The sequence below is a fragment of the Mytilus californianus genome, unplaced genomic scaffold, assembly GCF_021869535.1.
Source record: "Mytilus californianus isolate M0D057914Y unplaced genomic scaffold, xbMytCali1.0.p SCAF_8, whole genome shotgun sequence".
Taxonomy (NCBI): domain Eukaryota; kingdom Metazoa; phylum Mollusca; class Bivalvia; order Mytilida; family Mytilidae; genus Mytilus; species Mytilus californianus.
Window position 1 is genome coordinate 5,631,320 of NW_026262734.1, and position 18,779 is coordinate 5,650,098.

Below are 18,779 nucleotides of genomic sequence, written 5' to 3' on the forward strand. Positions count from 1 at the left end.
TAAGTATCTTCTTAAATTGTTTTTAATATAAAGGCATAGTCAATTCATAGCCCTAAACACACATGCCTTGTAAAGGAGAAGCGAAGAATACCAAAAGAGACATCAAAACTCATAAGTGGAAAATAAACCAACAAAGCCATGGCAAAAAATGACAAAGACAAACAACAGCTATAATATAAAAAAACACGACATAGAAAGCTTAACACTGAGCAACACAAACCCTATAAAAAATACCAGGGGTGATCTCAGGTGCCCCGGAAGGGTTAGTAGATCATGCTACAATGTGGCACCAGTCGTATTGCTCATGTAAGTACACAACCGGTGATAAGTCTAGATCGGTATAGGTCACATTCGGGGAACAGGAGAACGGGCCTGTGGTTAAGACGACTAGAAATATATCAGCTGATGGAATTTGCTACCTAGAAACGGAAAGTCCATAATTGGGAGCCTGAAATCATGTCTTTTGTCGTAAAGTATTGTTGCCAACCCACCCGCAATTTTAATCTCTAAATATAAGTCAAGATTTAAGGCAGACTTAACTGTATCTGTAGGGGTGAGCAGCTGAGACATCAAGTATCCCACCCTTTTCATATATTTTCTTTATCAAAAATATATACCTTGACATATATCAAGTAACAAAAACAGACCGCTGGTACATTAGTAAGAGATATTATTTTTTTTAGGGGGGGCTTGCAATGCATTGCTTTTTTCAATAAATTCTTAAACACTTTCCTCTATTTGCCCCTTTTATATATCTTTCATTGTGAAGAAATTTCAACAGACAATATTTATAGCATCTATAACTAGCATCAGTGGAAATACTACATTGGAATAAATAGAGATTAATTGGTTGGACAAATAGCCGATACATTTACGATTGTGCTTTAACCGCATCAAAAATAAATACTGACACCTGATAGTTTCAGATACTTATGATTTAATCAAGCAAGTGATAACATCAACCTAGTGATATATTTAATCTGAATTTCTCACCCTTTTCATACATCATGGAGCATGAAATAGTGACCTATTCCAGCGACTCATCTCTACCACTCATTACATAGGAAGTGCCCCCCCCCTCTCGAGTATATTATAATCTAACTCGAAGTCAACATCCGGATGTAGTGATACTGCGAACTGCTAGCACTTTTGTCAGCTCAAACCTAACAAAATTATCTCTTCATGTCTAACACAAAAAAGACACAGCCGCGTGTTTAGACATTGGAGGCATTGAAATGATGCAACACAACTGATTTAAACCAGAAATCGCTGTTTGATTTGTGCTGTTTATGCATAATTCTAGAACGGTAAAAGTGACGCCACCCAAATTCACATTTGATTATTGATTGGTGGTAATAAACATTGCGTTTAAGTTTCATAACATTTGGCTGAGGCAAACTTAAGTTAGAGAATGGTAACCAATTCTGGGGCGTACGGACGTACAGACGGACAAGGGTGAAACTTAATACCTCTTCGCTACGGAAATAGTCAGATTTCTTTTGTTGAAATCTTTTTTAAAAATAATTCTCGATTTTTGTTCTAATACTAAATTAAATAAAGGGATTTGTCCATATGCATACATTTTATGTATACCCTTTCTCGCTTTTTTTTTTCACTCTAGTAAAGGTGCAGCGTAATCGAGAGCGTAATGATTGGCATGAATACTAAACAGATGAGGCTGTTACGATAACAAAAATACAAGAAGTCATTCAACCTTAGGTCACCCAAATACAAGGAAAGCTACGTCAAAGTACTTTATCTGTACATGCGTATATGAATCAGGAAAAAGTTTGTGATCGAGTCTTGTTCTTGTCTAACTTGGAAATTAATTAAACATATATATTTTTTTCGTTTACAAAAGGTAAAGTATTTGTTTATATATATAATTTTTATATACAAGTAAATTGTAAATTATATATATGTAAACAAGATTTAAGTAGCAACATACAACGACATAAAGTAATCAGATGCTAAATGTATATAACAACGAGCTGCATCAATTATTTGACGATACTATTTATCATATTAAAGCTAAAACAGTCAGGTTACAGAATTATCTATTATAAACTAGTTTTTCATGTTTTGATTTGGTCTTAAATATTTTCATTTTTTACAGAAATTTTGACAGTTTTTACATATAATCATAGAAATAAAGTGTGTACTGATTATCTTAACTACAATACTAGATTCGGTCGAATCGTCATGTTTCAAAACACGCAGAAAGACAAGCAAATTCAAAACTCAATGAAAAAAGTGTGCTGATATCTACTTTAAGAACTCTTTTCACTCAGAGGCGGATTTAAGGGAGGGGACATCACCTCCACCTTCTTGAGATGCTTCATATACTGTTGCATCATCCACACTTTTTACCTATTCAACTCCAAACTTTTTCTATGTAGGGGCAACGCCCCTCTTTCAAATCCTGGATCTGCATCTCTTACTATACGTTACGGGTTTAATTATCTATTTGGTAACATATTAAAACTTTCAAAAATATATAATTTGTTTACTGGTAAAATACTAACTGGCAAACGATGCAGATTCATGGTTAAAGGGTCATCCAAATGATAAAGTGAATGGAGACGAACAATCGTATCTAAATATTCAAGATACATTCTTCCAACTGATAACTTAGAATCAGTAAATACAACAAAAACTTGCATATTCATATATTATTTTCTTTTGTGTGAAAATGCAGTATTTCGGAATATCTTGTTTCTCTTTTTGTTATATTTTTCTATGAATTTAAAGCATTACATATGATGACATGTAAAACCTAGAAAAAATAGAACGACAAACGATCTGTGAGAGAAAAAAAACATTCCTTCACTTCTTTCATCCGTGGCTAACCATATTCGAACTAGTCGCATCGATTTGGTGTAACGATAAATTCTGATGTATAATGAGAATATAGCACTGGCAAAACTTTTTAAACTGAAAAACGCAACAATCGGTGTAGAGGTCCTCATTGTTCCTTTTGATGGCATGTTGGGGGATATTTTTTCTACTGCAGTCTAACATACTCGCCTTAACCAATGACAAATGAAATACTTGTAGAACCCAATGTGCCGTCAATAATTTGCTTTCAAATTTGCATGTACATGAAATATTTCCCACAGGACGTAAAACAAACAACAATAAATCACCAATCACTTTAATTTATTAACTAATTAGGATAAGAAAATTAATGTTTACTCTAGTCTTTCATAATAAGGCTGCTTGTTATACACATTTTTTTTTTGTACCTTTAATTCGGAAAAGAAAATCATAAAAAGTTCTCCTATGTACAATTTGTTTTTCTTCTTATCCGAATTCGGATAACGCAAAGACAACTTAATGTTGAATATAGATATACTTATCCGAATTTGGATAAGGATCGTCACATTGCATACTTAACTCTGTGCGGTAGGTCATGCATTCTTCTTATCCGAATTTGGATAAGAACAGTTATTATTCCTTGATAATGTGTACTATGTATTCTATACAAATTCGGATAACATTAGTTTCTCTCCTTATGTCTAAACGATGATAATTCAATTATTTATTCTTCTTGTCCAAACTAAGATAATTAAATAACTACTGCAATTTTAACAAATAATGTTTTATAAAAAAAAGAAATAGGTCTAAATACATTATTGTATTGAGTTCATCTTAAAAAAAAAAAGTGTTGCCTTCCAACATTCTTATTTCAGAAATCTCGCTTATCCGAAACACCCATTGACTTGAGCATATGGAAATGCTCAAAAGCAATTGGAAGCTGTTATAGTTTTGCTCTAATCCCAAACAATATTCTTAACTTATCGATAAGGAACCGAGATTTATTTCAATTCAAAGTGATGTGATAAATCAACTGAATAAAAACTGATCAACAAACTAACGAATGGATCAAAATCTATGCATCCTTTAATTGCATAAGCAACACGACGGGTGCCACATGTGGAGCAGGATCTGCTTACCCTTCCGGAGCACCTGAGATCACCCCCAGTTTTTGGTGGGGTTCGTGTTGCTTAGTCTTTAGTTTTCTATGTTGTGTCATCTGTATTACTATTTGTCTGTTTGTCTTTTTATTTTTGGCCATGGCGTTGTCAGTTTGTTTTCGATCTATGAGTTTGACTGTCCCTCTGGTATCTTTCGTTCCTCTTTAACTTGGTGGTGTGGATAAAACTCGTCAATTGAATTTATCACAACTGTTTTTTCCGTGCATGTAAGTTGCAGACTGGCATATTTGCAATTGGTTTGACGGTATCAGAACTGTCGAAAACAGAGAGGATAAAGTCACTATCAACCAACATTCTGTCTTGCAGTATTAATTCTTAGTTTATTCCTCTAAACTTTTTTGGTCAAGTAATTTTTGGACCATTTAAAATATCTTATCTTAAATTAGTATTGTTTTGTTTCTTTTTTTAGTAATATTTAGTTTTTAGGGGCAGGGCTTTCCATAACGGTCATATTTGCAGGACAAATATAAATTTATCGGACATTGTCCGACTGGGGCAAACATGAAACGGACATTCTACATGGATTTGCCATTTCAACGTTCATGTAATTGAGAAAAATCAACCATTTTGACTTGACTTTGTGCCTTAAACAGCCACACTTTTCAGGTCATAAAATTATTCAAACAAGTACTATTATCATCCCCTCTCATTACAATCATGGTTAATTAAGTGTCTAACATGTGTTGTACGACTTTGCCCCCAGCAGAGCTATAGAAAAACAGTACATTAACGGGTGTTACACGGACACTTTTTAGATGATACACGGACACTTTTTAGTTGTTACACGGACACTTTTTATGAATAGAATCACTCGTGCATGATCAGTGAGTTCATAGGCACTTTAAATTTCAATTAGATTTGAATTGTTTTGTTTCACCGACATATTTCCTGTCTTTTTAATTGAAATATTTACGTTAGCATCAATAACTATATTTGTTTTCAAACAATTCCAGTAACTATTCATATTAGTACACTAAGGGATTGACCATTTAACTTCAAAAGGTGGGTTATGGTTTTTTCCTAAAAAAAAAACATTTTGATCCCCAAATTTATGAGAAAAAATATATAATATATTATATAGTTGAAAAACTAAATAATTTCTTACTCAGAAAAGAACACACCCCCTTTTGAAGCTAAATGGTCGGTCCGTAAATGTGTTTTTTTTTTTCTTCAATAAATGGACATGAATAGTATTCTGGACAATGCTGAAAGAAATACTGGTACCAACGTTTATATTCAATAAAAAAGACAGGAAATATATATAAAAAAATCAAATTTAATCAAAAGATAAAATCCCTATCAACTCACCAATGCACGATTGATCCTATAAATAAAAAGTGTCCGTGTAATACATGTTCAAAAAGGCAGCAAATCTTGAAGAAAATCATTCAACTTATTTCATCAATTTTGGACGGTAAGCTCTGATTGGATCATATAATGACACGTGTTTAATCCTCATCAACACTATCAGAGACATATAAAAACCTATAAGCATGAACATTAGTTTTAATCCAAAAAATATGCCTATATGTATCTAACAACAAGACATAACATTTCATTCACTAATGAGATAGGAAATTCATTCTTTTGATACACTTATATAGTTATTGAATTCATATATATTGAATTCATATATTTGGCGGCAAACGTACGATTTTTACGAATTTTTAAGGGGGGAATTTATCTTAACTCCCCCTTTTCCCCCAATAAAAATCAAATGGTAGCTTGCTTACCTCTGAAATCTTTTTTTATACATTACTTACTTGCGAAGTTGCATTTCAAAAAGTCTCAAATGTGTATAACATTCACCTTTAACTTGAAATGGTTCTTTTTTATAAAGTTATTAGATTCTTGAATTTTTTGAGAAAAAAACTCTCGGCTGAAGGGAAGTAAGAAAACAAATTGAGTTTAAACTGTAACTTACATTAACTGGTATATGGCCATTTAAGTTTCTAATATCTTTAGTTTTGCTACCTCCTCTAAATGTAAAATGTACTTCTCCCTTCTTGAAACGTCGTACAAGTCAGATACAAAACAAAGGTAACAAAAAAAAAAAAAACAGGCCGGAAACAACCTGCCGTATAGTTTGTCTGCACTTGTAGTCAGGTCAAGGTCCTCGGCTATCGCCTCGGACCTTAAACTGACTACTCGTGCAGAAAAACTATCCGGCAACGGTTGTTACCGGCCTGTTTCTCTGTTACCTTTGTATTGTATCTAATACTTATTTACCTGTGATCACTTGTGTCAGGTAAACTATTTGTACCGGACATCAATCGATCTTTTTGGAAATTATTTTTTAATCAAAATTAAAAACATTCCTGGTTTAAATTAGGGCTGCATCGTAGGGGTTATGCTGCTTTATTGACCTATATTTATGTCTATTTTTTACATAAATAATACTAATCCTATTCCCGAATTTTAGATTGTAAATCAATAGGAATTCACAAGACAGGTGTTAGATATAAGAAGATGTGGTGCATGCATAGCAGGACACGTTTACCCTGTCAACCGGTCTCGCTCTTTTTGAAGCTTACCCTGTCCAATAAACCGGTCTCGCTCTTTTTGAAGCTTACCCTGTCGAATCAACCGGTGTCGCTCTTTTTGAAGCTTACCCTGTCCAATAAACCGGTCTCGCTCTTTTTGAAGCTTACCCTGTCCAATCAACCGGTGTCGCTCTTTTTGAAGCTTACCCTGTCCAATCAACCGGTGTCGCTCTTTTTGAAGCTTACCCTGTCCAATCAACCGGTGTCGCTCTTTTTGAAGCTTACCCTGTCCAATCAACCGGTGTCGCTCTTTTTGAAGCTTACCCTGTCCAATCAACCGGTCTCGCTCCTTTTGAAGCTTACCCTGTCGAATCAACCGGTGTCGCTCTTTTTGAAGCTTACCCTGTCGAATCAACCGGTCTCGCTCTTTTTGAAGCTTACCCTGTCCAATAAACCGGTCTCGCTCCTTTCGAAGTTTCTCTTTGTTACCTTGATTTGTCTTTTCCTTAACGATTAAAGAGATTTGAACATCGGTAAACTACTGTTGTCTTAATTTAACGTCCAATTGTAATAAGATAATTAGAACGACGAGAAATACAAAATTAATACATTAGGTTGACCAAGATGAAGGACGGTAAAAATTGGACTGCTATTTAACAATGATGGAATGCTGAATAGCGCAAACATTTTGACTTGCAACAAACCATATATGGACCCATCAAAGAGTTGTTTCAATAGTTCAATACGTGTGTAGTTTTGTAATCTCCTATTCTGGGGCATATTATTGAATTGTTAGGTCTGAGTTTGTATTTAAAAGTAAGCCGGTTATGGCTTTCTAACTAAGACCTTTAACTAATCAAAAACTTTATTGTGTATGTCTTGAACAAAGAAGTATTAATCATAAAAAAGGCTATTAATTTTAAAGTTTTCAAACTCTTCAAATCCTCAAATTACGGAAAACTGTTCACGATTAACCAACTTGCATATTTCCCAGCTGTATTGTCGATCTCTGAAATGAAATTAAAATTTAAGAACATGCATATATATATATATATATATATTTTTCACTCTTTTGGTCTTTTGGAAAATGTTGTTTGTGTTGTATTTAGACCCCTCTAACAAGAAATTTGTTTTGCATGCACACGTATAAAAATTGCTGTTTTTATCCAACGCAATCATAGGTTTGAACGTTTTTTTTCAATTTAGACTTGTTTATATTTTTTGGTTTGGGCTTGTATTATATTTGCCTTCGGGTTTATATGATCCGTTCATCCTATTTTGACTCCTCAAAATTCAGGAGTCTATCCTAAATTGAGGTAAATTGTATGGCTTTTCAAATACCGTTTCGATTCCTAACATCACTGAAGAGACATTAATTGTCGAAATCCGGATATGGTGTACAAAAATCTTTGCACCTTTTGTTTGCGGTATATCATCTTTTCCGCAAGTTTATTGTTTTCTGTTCAGTATTAAATTTAAAGTTAACGTCCATTTATTACATCGGTGGTCCGTTTATTTGGCAATTGCCAATGGCAGTCAGCAGGGTTTAAGAACATTTGTTGTTCGATCTGTTAGTCAAATGCGTTTTGCTAAAATATACTTTTTCACTCTTTTGGTCTTTTGGAAAATGTTGTTTGTGCTGTATTTAGACCCCTCTAACAAGAAGTTTGTTTTGCATGCACACGTATAAAAATTGCGGTTTTTATCCAACGCAATCATATGTTTGAACGTTGTTTTCAATTTAGACTTGTTTATATATATTATGTTCTCGTTTGGATTCTTCTACATTTGTAAAGTCAAGGCCTTTTATAACTTGCTGTGTAGAATGCATTTTTTATTGCAGTACTGTGATATACAGTTTCTAACTTCTACGTCATTTGGTCTCTGTTTGAATGTTTTCTCATCAGCAATCATACCACATCTTCTGATAATATATATACCTGATTTATATATAGGGTATGATTGGTAAAGACACCACTTTCCAACAGAAACCAATATATATTATATCTTGATGTTTGGAAAATAAGTGTAAATATAGATTCGGATGAGATCTGTTCATGATTATCATTTTTTGATAAATATATCAATATTGAAAAAAAAAAATATTTTGAAAAGCTTCCCTGGTTGAATATTCAAAAATATTCTAAAGTCTATCATGGGCATATCAAGATTTGGTTATGATTTTTGTGCTTTGTCACCATTCTTTGTTATTTTTCTTCGAAATATTTAAACTTACTCGTAGCAGTTGTTGTGTGTACTGGAAACACCTCGTATAACGGAACCCTTTGGTACACACTCATTGAAATATTTTTTCTAACTTATTGATTGTTGAGTGTATTGACAAAATCTCTGGTAAAGAACCAGTTGTTATATACTCATGAAAATATCTAAACTTACTCGTAGTGGTTGTTGTGTGTACTGGCAACACCTCTTACAACGGAACCAGCTGGTACATCTACTTTATTGGGTTGGTCGTAATCATTCCTGAAGGTTTTATAACACTTACTAAGATCCTTTTCTAAATGTAATACATATAGTATTAGCTCATTATTTGTTAACAAAATCGATAAACGCAAATACAAATAACTATGAATTAAAAAAATCCAACTTTGCAATTGGATAAGGATTTTTTTATAATTTTTGTTACACGTTGTCAGGAATGTGATTATTTAGACTTCATTCGTGACTTAGGTTTTCATATTGTTAATTAATTTAAAAGGTAAGTAGCTCAAAACAATCATATATTTTTACGAAACACTTTCATACTATGGATTATTACGTTTTTTAGTTGAGGGTCTGTATCGGGTTTACAGAATAGAGAATAATAAGCCAAGACTTCAAATGAATTGGCTAAAATATAAAGAAGAGAGCAAAATGGCAAAAAAAAATAGAATAGAGAATATAAGGTTGCCAGAATATAAAGATTAGAATAATGGACAAAACAAATATAGCGAAGAGAAAAATGGCCTCAACAAATACATAAATGAAGTATCACTTACTATCCAAACCCTTTAAGCTATAAGCATTTTGAAATAAACGTCAGAATTGGACCGGATTATAGTGAGCAAACGACATGTGTTTCATTAACAATTTTCACGAGGTAATCTCAAAGTTAGCTTAACAGAAGTAGTTGTATTTGTCAACTTTAAAAAAAATGAATATAATTTACGTATATCAATAACTCGTTAAAACATAACAGTACCGATTAAATAAAAGTATCATTAAACATTAATAAAATATTTACCGGAAATTGAGCAACATTTAAACCTAAACCTTCTGTCCTCATAGTGATTGTGATGGATGCTCTTCATACCAGTTATGAATCCATAATTGTGGCATTCAAAGTTGAAGAAGTCATCCCAGTCATTCACATAATGAGCTGATATATAAAATATAATTAACATATTTAGCATATAAACCAAAATAATATAAACTAGAATGTGTTTTAACTTCATAGTTTACATATTCAGACGCCCTTACATTGCTTCAGTATTCACTTTATTGGGTCATAGTGAAGATGTTCTTTTGAGCTGTTGGCCTCGTTTGTCGAGTGGTTTAAGCAGTTCATATACAGTATCAATAGCCTAAAACACCGAGGTTGTGAGTTCGTATTGTGTATGTGTCGTGTACGTTCAACTGTTTACTTGAATAAAGAAAAAAATAAGTGATAAACTGCATTATTTGTACTGTTTTAACAAATACCAAATATTTGTGTGTTTTCCAATTTTTTTAACTTATCCATTGAAGGGGAGATAACCCAAATAGTAAAATTTTTAGAAAGGAATGTTAAAGAACTTTTAATTTTTTACTTATATCAAGAAAATAAGTTATGAGTTATGAAGCCCGTACGGTTGCCTGTAATTGCTAACATCCACGTCATTTGAATTTGGGGGATAGTTGTCTCGTTGCAATCATACCACATCTCCTTATTTCTATATTGGTGACACCATTTCTTCTTTATTTTCTTAACGCATATTATAGAACCTATCTTTTCATATTCTATTTCAAAATTCAATCTCATAGATTTCTTTTTATTCACAAAAATTTTTTTTAATGAATAATCCGTGCAAATTTGTGCAATTTTGCACGACTTGTATCTTTAGAAATGATACAGTGACCCATACTTTTTGTTATATTTTAAAAAAAAATCATGGTAAAATCCGCATTTTGGCAAAGTATAAAACAAATCTTATCTGCGGAAATCTATACCAATGATCCACCTTAATATCAATGCGACATCAACCCAAGTTAAAATCATTGAATTTATTTATTTTATTTGAAGAATAATATTAAAAACAGATGCTTGCTAATGGGTTTTGGATTGAAATGTTATTTAATACTTACGAGTCCAGTAGCAATTTCTGTATTGTCCACCAGTTCCTCTACATTCAAAAGCCCATCTACGATCTTCATAATGGTTGTGATGTACACTGTAGATGAAAGAAATGGCTTGTCCATGTGGACACGAAAAATCGACTGGTCCATCATACTTGTTAACCCATCTCCATCCGACCACAAGATTTAGTGTACATATCAAACAAATGATAGGTAACTTCAGCATCATCAGTCAATGATTTGACTGAAAGTAAATGATGATACAAGTATTTTGTATATATACATGTATATACATAATTACTCTAAATATCAAAACAATAATGTTAAATCTGCAAATTTGAATATAATATGTGTTTTCAGCCGTGTATCACCTTCAGTGGTGATACAATGGATGGATCTGTCGTACAGTTGTCACTTGTTTAGACGTACTTAACTATATATAGATGGAATTGACGTTCAAACCTATGATTGCGTTGGATAAAAACCGCATTTTATTATACGTGTGCATGCAAAACAAATTTCTTGGTAGGGGGTCTAAATACAGCACAAACAACATTTTCCAAAAGACCAAAAAAGTGAAAAAGTATATTTAAACAAAACTCATTTGACTAAAAGGTCGAACAACGGATGTTCTTACACCCTGCTGACTGCCATTGCCACTGCCAAATAAACAAATCACAAGATGTAACAAAATTGATCTTTATTATTAATTTAATACCAAACAGACAACAATAAACTTGCGGAAAAGATGGTATACCACAAACATGAGATATATTTAGTACGTCTAAACAAGTGACAACTCTACGACAGATCCATCCATTGGATCACCAGTGAAGGTGATACACGGCTGAAAACACATATTATATTCATAATTACTCTAAATATCAGCACACCAATGTTAAATCTGCAAAATTGCGCAAGCAAATTTTTGTTCTTATATCCCAACAGGATTTGAACTCACACCAGTCCTGTGATACACTACACCACCAATCGCTTAGTTTCTGTCCAGTGCTCTAGACCACTCGACCATAGCCGCTATATAAAAATATAACTTCAATAGTCGTAGTGTTACCTTGCAAATATATATATTATTGCGAAACTTCCCCTTTACATCGAGGGCAAACACCAGTGGAGTATTAATGTTTGCGTCATACAAACTATACAATATATAAAGTGTATGTAAAACATCACATCATTTTAAAATTAAAAATGTCAATATAAGAGTAAAAGTATTTCTTTTAAAATTCAACCTTTGACAATAAACATTTCTAGAAACGATTAAGAGAAACATCAAAGTGCGATATCTTGCATATTATTGAAATATACCTTATGAACTAATTTTTAGTATTTAAAATCTTAACTTGCAAAGTTACCAGACGGTTTGTTAATAGCCTAGCAACCATAATTCTGTGAATCAAACGAATTGCTAATACAATTCAGTTGAACGCGCTTTTAAGTATCAGACAATACATAATAAGTGAGCGACACAGTGCAAAATTGTATCATTATGATATTAAAAAAGTGTAGAACTTACAGGTACCAGAGGATCTGTCGAACGCTTATGTCAGTGCATTTGCAGCATGCCCTGTTTTATACGTGCGGAAAGTTTATTGATTGATGAATGAAATGACAGCGACCAACCCATTTTTCCTGAAAGGAAAAGGACTATTAAGACATCCAATACAAAATGATTTCATCTTTATTTTTTTACTGATTAGATGTAATATGAGTTTTTGCATTAGATATTCATACCGATATCTATATCTTCTGCACTATGCAATATGGTTTGTTTTATAACAACTATACGGAATGCTATAAACGGCATATAATATGTGCAGCAATTTTCTCTCAAAGCTACAATGAAAAGTAAAAAAATGATAAAAATAAATCATTGCAATGATATAATAAATGTGATACATTTTCTAGATAAATTATTGAATGTAACTTTTCTGCGAACAAATATGAAAAAACAACCGAATGACATGCTAAGTATGCTAACTAGTAATTCGACTCGTTTGACATGTCTTTTCTTATATATTTTGAAAACGCATTTCTACACTATTTTTTATCGCTTGGATTAAGACGTAACGTCTTTCTACACTGTTTTATTGCTCTGATTCAGATAAAAAGTCTTTATACAGTAATTCGTCGCTCAGATTCAGACAAAAACATCTTTCTAAACTATGTCTCATCAATCGGAATGACATAAATCGTGTTTCTACAATATATTTCATATCTCGTATTCAGATGAAACGTCTTCACTACAAACCAGTAAAAGTCTGAAATGGCCTATATCTGTACTCGACTGTACTAATTTTTACTCGACCAGTCTGAATTGGTCTGAAATTTACTTGATAGTACTCGACTGTAGTCTGAACCATACTTAACAGTCTCAACTTGTACTCGACCCTTACTCGACCAGTACTTAACCATTTTATACGCGTCTGAACCATGCTCGACCTAGTCTGAACCATGCTCGACCTAGTCTGAACCATACTCGACCTAGTCTGAACCATACTCGACCTAGTCTGAACCATACTCGACCAAGTCTTAACCAATCTAGACCTATTTTTTGTATATATCTTTTGTATTTCATCAATTTAGGAACTGTTTTTAACAACAGCTATTCCCCCTGGCTAGAAATTTGAACAACAATTTGAAATTAAAAATGTATTCAATATAGCATTGAAACCAAAATTTCACAATAAACATAATATAACTTCATCACCATTTTCATCAACACTAATCTTATATACATACATATATATCTATCACCTTTAAAATAAAAATATAACAAGCTGATCAAATAATCTCAAAACTGAATTGTGACTAATATTTTCAATGTTATTCAAAATTTTTTGAATGTTTCAGATATATTTTATGATTACTGGACAATTTTCACCATTAACTTAAGCCTCGTATAGATTTATGGTGTCACTTGAGTTTAGTTAGTAATGCAGTGAACATTTTTTTTATTAAAATATATATAAAATAGCATATAAAGCAACTTAATAAATTTAAAAAATGACACCTTTGTTTTGTTAAACCAAGAATTTAATATAATCATGATAATAGAACTTCCATAGTAATCCTGTGATAAACTTTTAAAAAAGGAAATGTGTTCCAAAGATACAGTAAAAATTTATTTCAATTAAATTTAAATAATTTTTGTCAAAATTAAAGACATGGCATACAAGAAGCACTTTAATAAGGTTTAATTACAGGTAAAAAGAAAGCCCTATTTTTCTTAAACTCGTGTATTACTTATCTAGTGAATTCAAAAGGCCTTGCGATTTAAGTTTCACAGGATGTTGCAATTTTGAATGAATGTTATTTAGAATTTAATACTCTCTGACCAGGTGTGATCTTTTTCATGAGTTTGCCAAAAGCAGGAGGTATTACTTTATACTTCACCACTAATCAGAAGAACAATTTTTTTAATTTCTTTAATTTTTATCCCTTTTTGCTTTATATTGTATATAATATATCCCAAATTATAATAATAGATATATTTCTAATAAACAATTTCAGTGATTTTGTTGGCTGTTGTTATCTCATTAAAAAGATAATTATATAACTATTGTACATTTTTTGTATGTAACCATGAAACCTATGTAGTTTTTATTTAGAAATTTAGGAAAATTAATTTTTTTAAAAAACACATGCCAAACAAGAAGCACCTTAATAAGGTTTAATTACCCTCAGTCATTTGTCAGTATAGGTGTGGTTTTTAGGTAAAAGAAAATCTTTTTAAAAAAAAACTCTAAAACTTTAAAATTAATATAATTAAATTATTATATAAGATAATTTGATTTAACTATCTCTTCGATAAATCTGAGAATCATGTAAGAATGTAAAAAAACTGTTTTTATAATATATCTTTATTTTATTGTGGCAGTTGTCATGTCAGTTAAAAAGAAATTTATTTTAACAGTTAAAATTTAGAAAAAGTAGAGGTTATTTGGTCAAGTATGGTTCAGACTGGTCGAGTATTGTTCAGACCTTTGGTCGAGTATGGTTTAGACTGAAAAAAATAGGTCGAGTACAGGTCGAGAATGGGTTAAGACTGTTTCAGACTGGTCGAGTATGGTTCAGACTATTTTCAATGGCAAAGATAAGGGTCAAGTACAAATCAGTACAGTCGAGTATGGTTAAGACTGGGGTCTAGTTATGTCAAGTAAAATTCAGACCAATTCAGACTGGTCGAGTAAAAATCAGTACAGTCGAGTACAGATATAGGCCATTTCAGACTTTTACTGGTTTGTAGTGCTTTCTACACTATCATTCATCGCTCTGATTCACACGAAACGTCTTTCTACACTATGTTGCATCGCTCGGATTCACACGAAACGTTTTTTTACACTATGTTTCATCGCTCTGATTGAGATGAAACGTCTTTCTACAACATGCTTCATCGCATTGATTCAGATGAAACATCTTTCTACAATATGCTTCATCGCTTTGATTTTTCTACGCTTTACACTACTATTCCTCATGCTCAATTGAAAGATCGACTTTACCATCTCATTAAACAGAGCTTTTTCTATAAAAAAAGGGAATCGTAGATACAAATTTCTTGTTTTGGGTTATAACAATTCTTATTTTGTGAAAAACCACACTGAATCTACCAGAAAATATACTGAAGATGATATTATCAAAATGCTGGACTCTTTGATCGACAATATATTTGTTGAGTTCGGAGGATTGATATTTAAACAGACAGTCGGTATTCCAATGGGAACTAATTGTGCACCCCTACTGACCGATTTGTTTTTGTACTTGTATGAAGCAGAATTCATTCAGAACCTTCTAAAAGACAAAAAGAAAAAAGCACCTTGCGAAATTCTTTAATTTTACTTTCAGATATGTTGATGATGTCCTATCACTGAATAACCCATATTTCAGCCAACACTTACATCTCATATATCCCAATTAACTCGAAATTAAGGATACTACTGATACTGGAAGGACTGCACCATACCTTGATCTTTTCCTCAATATTGACACAGATGGACGACTTCACACTAAAATCTATGTCAACTTCCCAATTATCAATTTCCCATTTCTCAGCAGTAACATACCCTCTGCCCAATCGTATGGTGTTTACATATCTCAGTTGATACGTTATGCTCGTGCATGTTCACACTATACTGACTTCATATACAGGAGTGTGCTCCTTTCGCAAAAACTGCTCCAACATAGTTATGAGGAGGAAATATTAAAAATGACACTCCGTAAATTTAATGGACACCATCACGAATTAGTTGATCCATACGATATGTCTGTGTCTAAACTAACTAAGGACATTTTTACCACTTCTTAGATTGTGTTTTACCATTTACGTCGTCTGGTCTTTTAAGTACCGAACATGACCTATTCCCGAATATGACTGTTTTGCTGAGTGTGAATTGGCATTACTATAAGACATGTCATGGTATTTGTTATCCAACATTAATGTATTTAGTTACACTACAAACTGCGCAGAGTCTGAAAAGACCAGTTTTTGTGCTCGACCAGTAAAGTCGAGCACTGATTTTACTCGACTTGTCTCGACAGTACTTAACTGTACTCGACTTTACTTAAATAGTCTGAAATTAATTAAATTCTTAAATTTTACAGCAATACACCAAACTACATAAAGACCTTGGATTCAGCAAGATCAATGTATAATTGAGATAGCTGTAGAGTTTTATGAAAATCCAAGTTGATTTGAAAAAGTAATAGAAATAATTAAAGACGACTATCTGAATTTAGTCAAAACTGAAAATTCTTGCTTTTTATTTACCTATTAATTTACTTCTTTAATTTCCCAGCAATGAACCAACTACCAAAATAACCTGGAATTTTGTAAGATCAATATTTAATTTAGTTAGATGGGCTGATTCAAACCAGTTGAGACTAAAATTGAAGGTCAAGACTAGTCGAGACAGATCAAGACTGGTCGAGACAGGTCGAGCCTTAGTCGAGACCATTTCAGACTATTTAAGTAAAGCCGAGACCATTTCAGACTATTTAAGTAAAGTCGAGACCAAAGTCGAGTACAGTTAAGTACTGTCGAGACAAGTCGAGTAAAATCTGTGCTCGACTTTACTGGTCGAGCACAAAAACTGGTCTTTTCAGACTCTGAGCAGTTTGTAGTGTTATGATGTTGTATTTGTAATTCTGATCGGATATTGTTAAATGTCTTATCGTTTGTAGTTGTAATTTTACCCCCTTTTTTATTTTCTATTCGTATGTAAAAGTAAAGATAGTTAATCACACAGTTCATTTCTAAGATTTTAGTTTAAAGCAACTATATGTGCACTATTTATTTGTTTTACAGTTTAATTTAGAAATTATACCGACATAGCTAGATAATACAATTAATTATCTAATTACTAGCACAATTCTATATTAATATTCTTGCAATTGTTATAAAATACATCAAATGACATAGTTACAAACCTGATCTTGAACAGTATCAAAACATTTTTAGAAATTTACCTGTGACGTCACTTTTGTGGCGTTGACCCAGTTGTGTGAAAGACAGATCGTGGTTCTGTTGTGCTGTTTTGTGTGCTGTCCTATGTTGTTTTACGTGTTCGTTTTTATTCTGTGGTGAGCATGTCGCAATGTGCTATTGTATTGTTCATTTGTGTATTTCTCTGTCCTGAATGTTCTTGCAGTTATTTGTACTGTATTCCTGTCATGTTATGGTGTCATTTTAGTGTTATATTAAACATTGCCATAAAAGTGCGAGGATTGGCTAGCCACAAAAACAGGTTCAACCCACCATTTTTTTCTTAAAATGTCCTGTACCAAGTCAGGAAAATGGCAGTGGTTATCTTATAGTTCGTTTCTGTGTATGTTGCATTGTCGTTTGCTTTTTTTTTTACTTCAGTGTTTCTGATGTTTTGTTGTTTTTCTCTTATAGTTAATGTGTTTCCCTCGGTTTTAGTTTGTAAGCCGGATTTGTTTTTATCTCAATCGATTAATGACTTTCGAACAGCGGTATACTTCTGTTGCCTTTATTTGATTCAGATGAAACATCTTTCTACAATATGCTTCATCGCTTTGATTCATATGAAACATCTTTCTACAACATGCTTCATCGCTTTGATTCAGATGAAACATCTTTCTACAACATGCTTCATCGTTTTGATTCAGATGAAACATCTTTCTACAATATGCTTAATCGCTTTGATTCAGATGAAACGTTCTTCTACACTATGTTTCATATCTCGGGTTAAGATGACACACTTTACTACACTATCATGTATCCCTCGTATTCAGATGAAACGTCTTTCTACAGTATGTTTCATCGCTCTGATTCGGATAAAAAGTATTTCTACAATATAGTTTATCGCTCGGATTTAGATGAAAGGTTTTTCTACACTAAGCGTAATCACTCAGATTTAGATACACGTTTTTATACACTATCATTTATCGCTCGATAAAGAAAAAAAACCCCAGAAAACTAGATAAATGATTGTACATTGCTCAAACTTCAGATAATAAAGGACGTTAGGTTAATTAAAGTAAATGTAATTTCTTTAAATACTTATTAATTTGCATGATCAATTTAATAGTAAAACAGTAAATATTTTGCATCATACATTTATGACTGAAATTATACATTTTGTCTACAACTCATAAGATGATGTATTTTCCCTAAAGTTAAGGCAAATATGACTTTATGACAGTTTGGTTTTTTGTGCTGACCATTCTTATTAAGATTTCCAAACATTTGAACTAGAGTATAACTAGTGCATGTTATTCCAAAATAACAGTGGGACCACTGCCTGGGGACTCCCCCTCCTTTTTATGCATTGTAAACATCGCATTATATTCTTTCGTTTTATTGCCTATACATTCATCCGGTATATGTAATCAGATCATATTTTTTTCTGTTAAACGGAAAACTAAAGGGATGTTATTGTTGTTTTAACACGACAAAACATTTCCCGATCCAGAGTTTATGTAA

General features: G+C 32.5%; 1 protein-coding gene across 1 annotated transcript in view; it reads right to left on the reverse strand.

Annotated features, from left to right (window-relative positions):
• The window catches only part of LOC127711850 (millepora cytotoxin-1-like), a 189,182-nt gene extending 176,733 nt beyond the window's left edge, over window positions 1-12,449 (reverse strand). Inside the window, exons 1-4 of the mRNA XM_052218015.1 lie at window positions 12,351-12,449; window positions 10,826-11,060; window positions 9,726-9,860; window positions 8,879-8,999 (exon numbers count right to left, since the gene is read on the reverse strand). Coding sequence (XP_052073975.1) covers window positions 8,879-8,999; window positions 9,726-9,860; window positions 10,826-11,045 — 476 coding nt within the window. The 5' untranslated portion in view covers window positions 11,046-11,060; window positions 12,351-12,449. The remainder of the gene's footprint in view (window positions 1-8,878; window positions 9,000-9,725; window positions 9,861-10,825; window positions 11,061-12,350) is intronic.
• Between the last annotated feature and the right edge of the window lie 6,330 nt (window positions 12,450-18,779).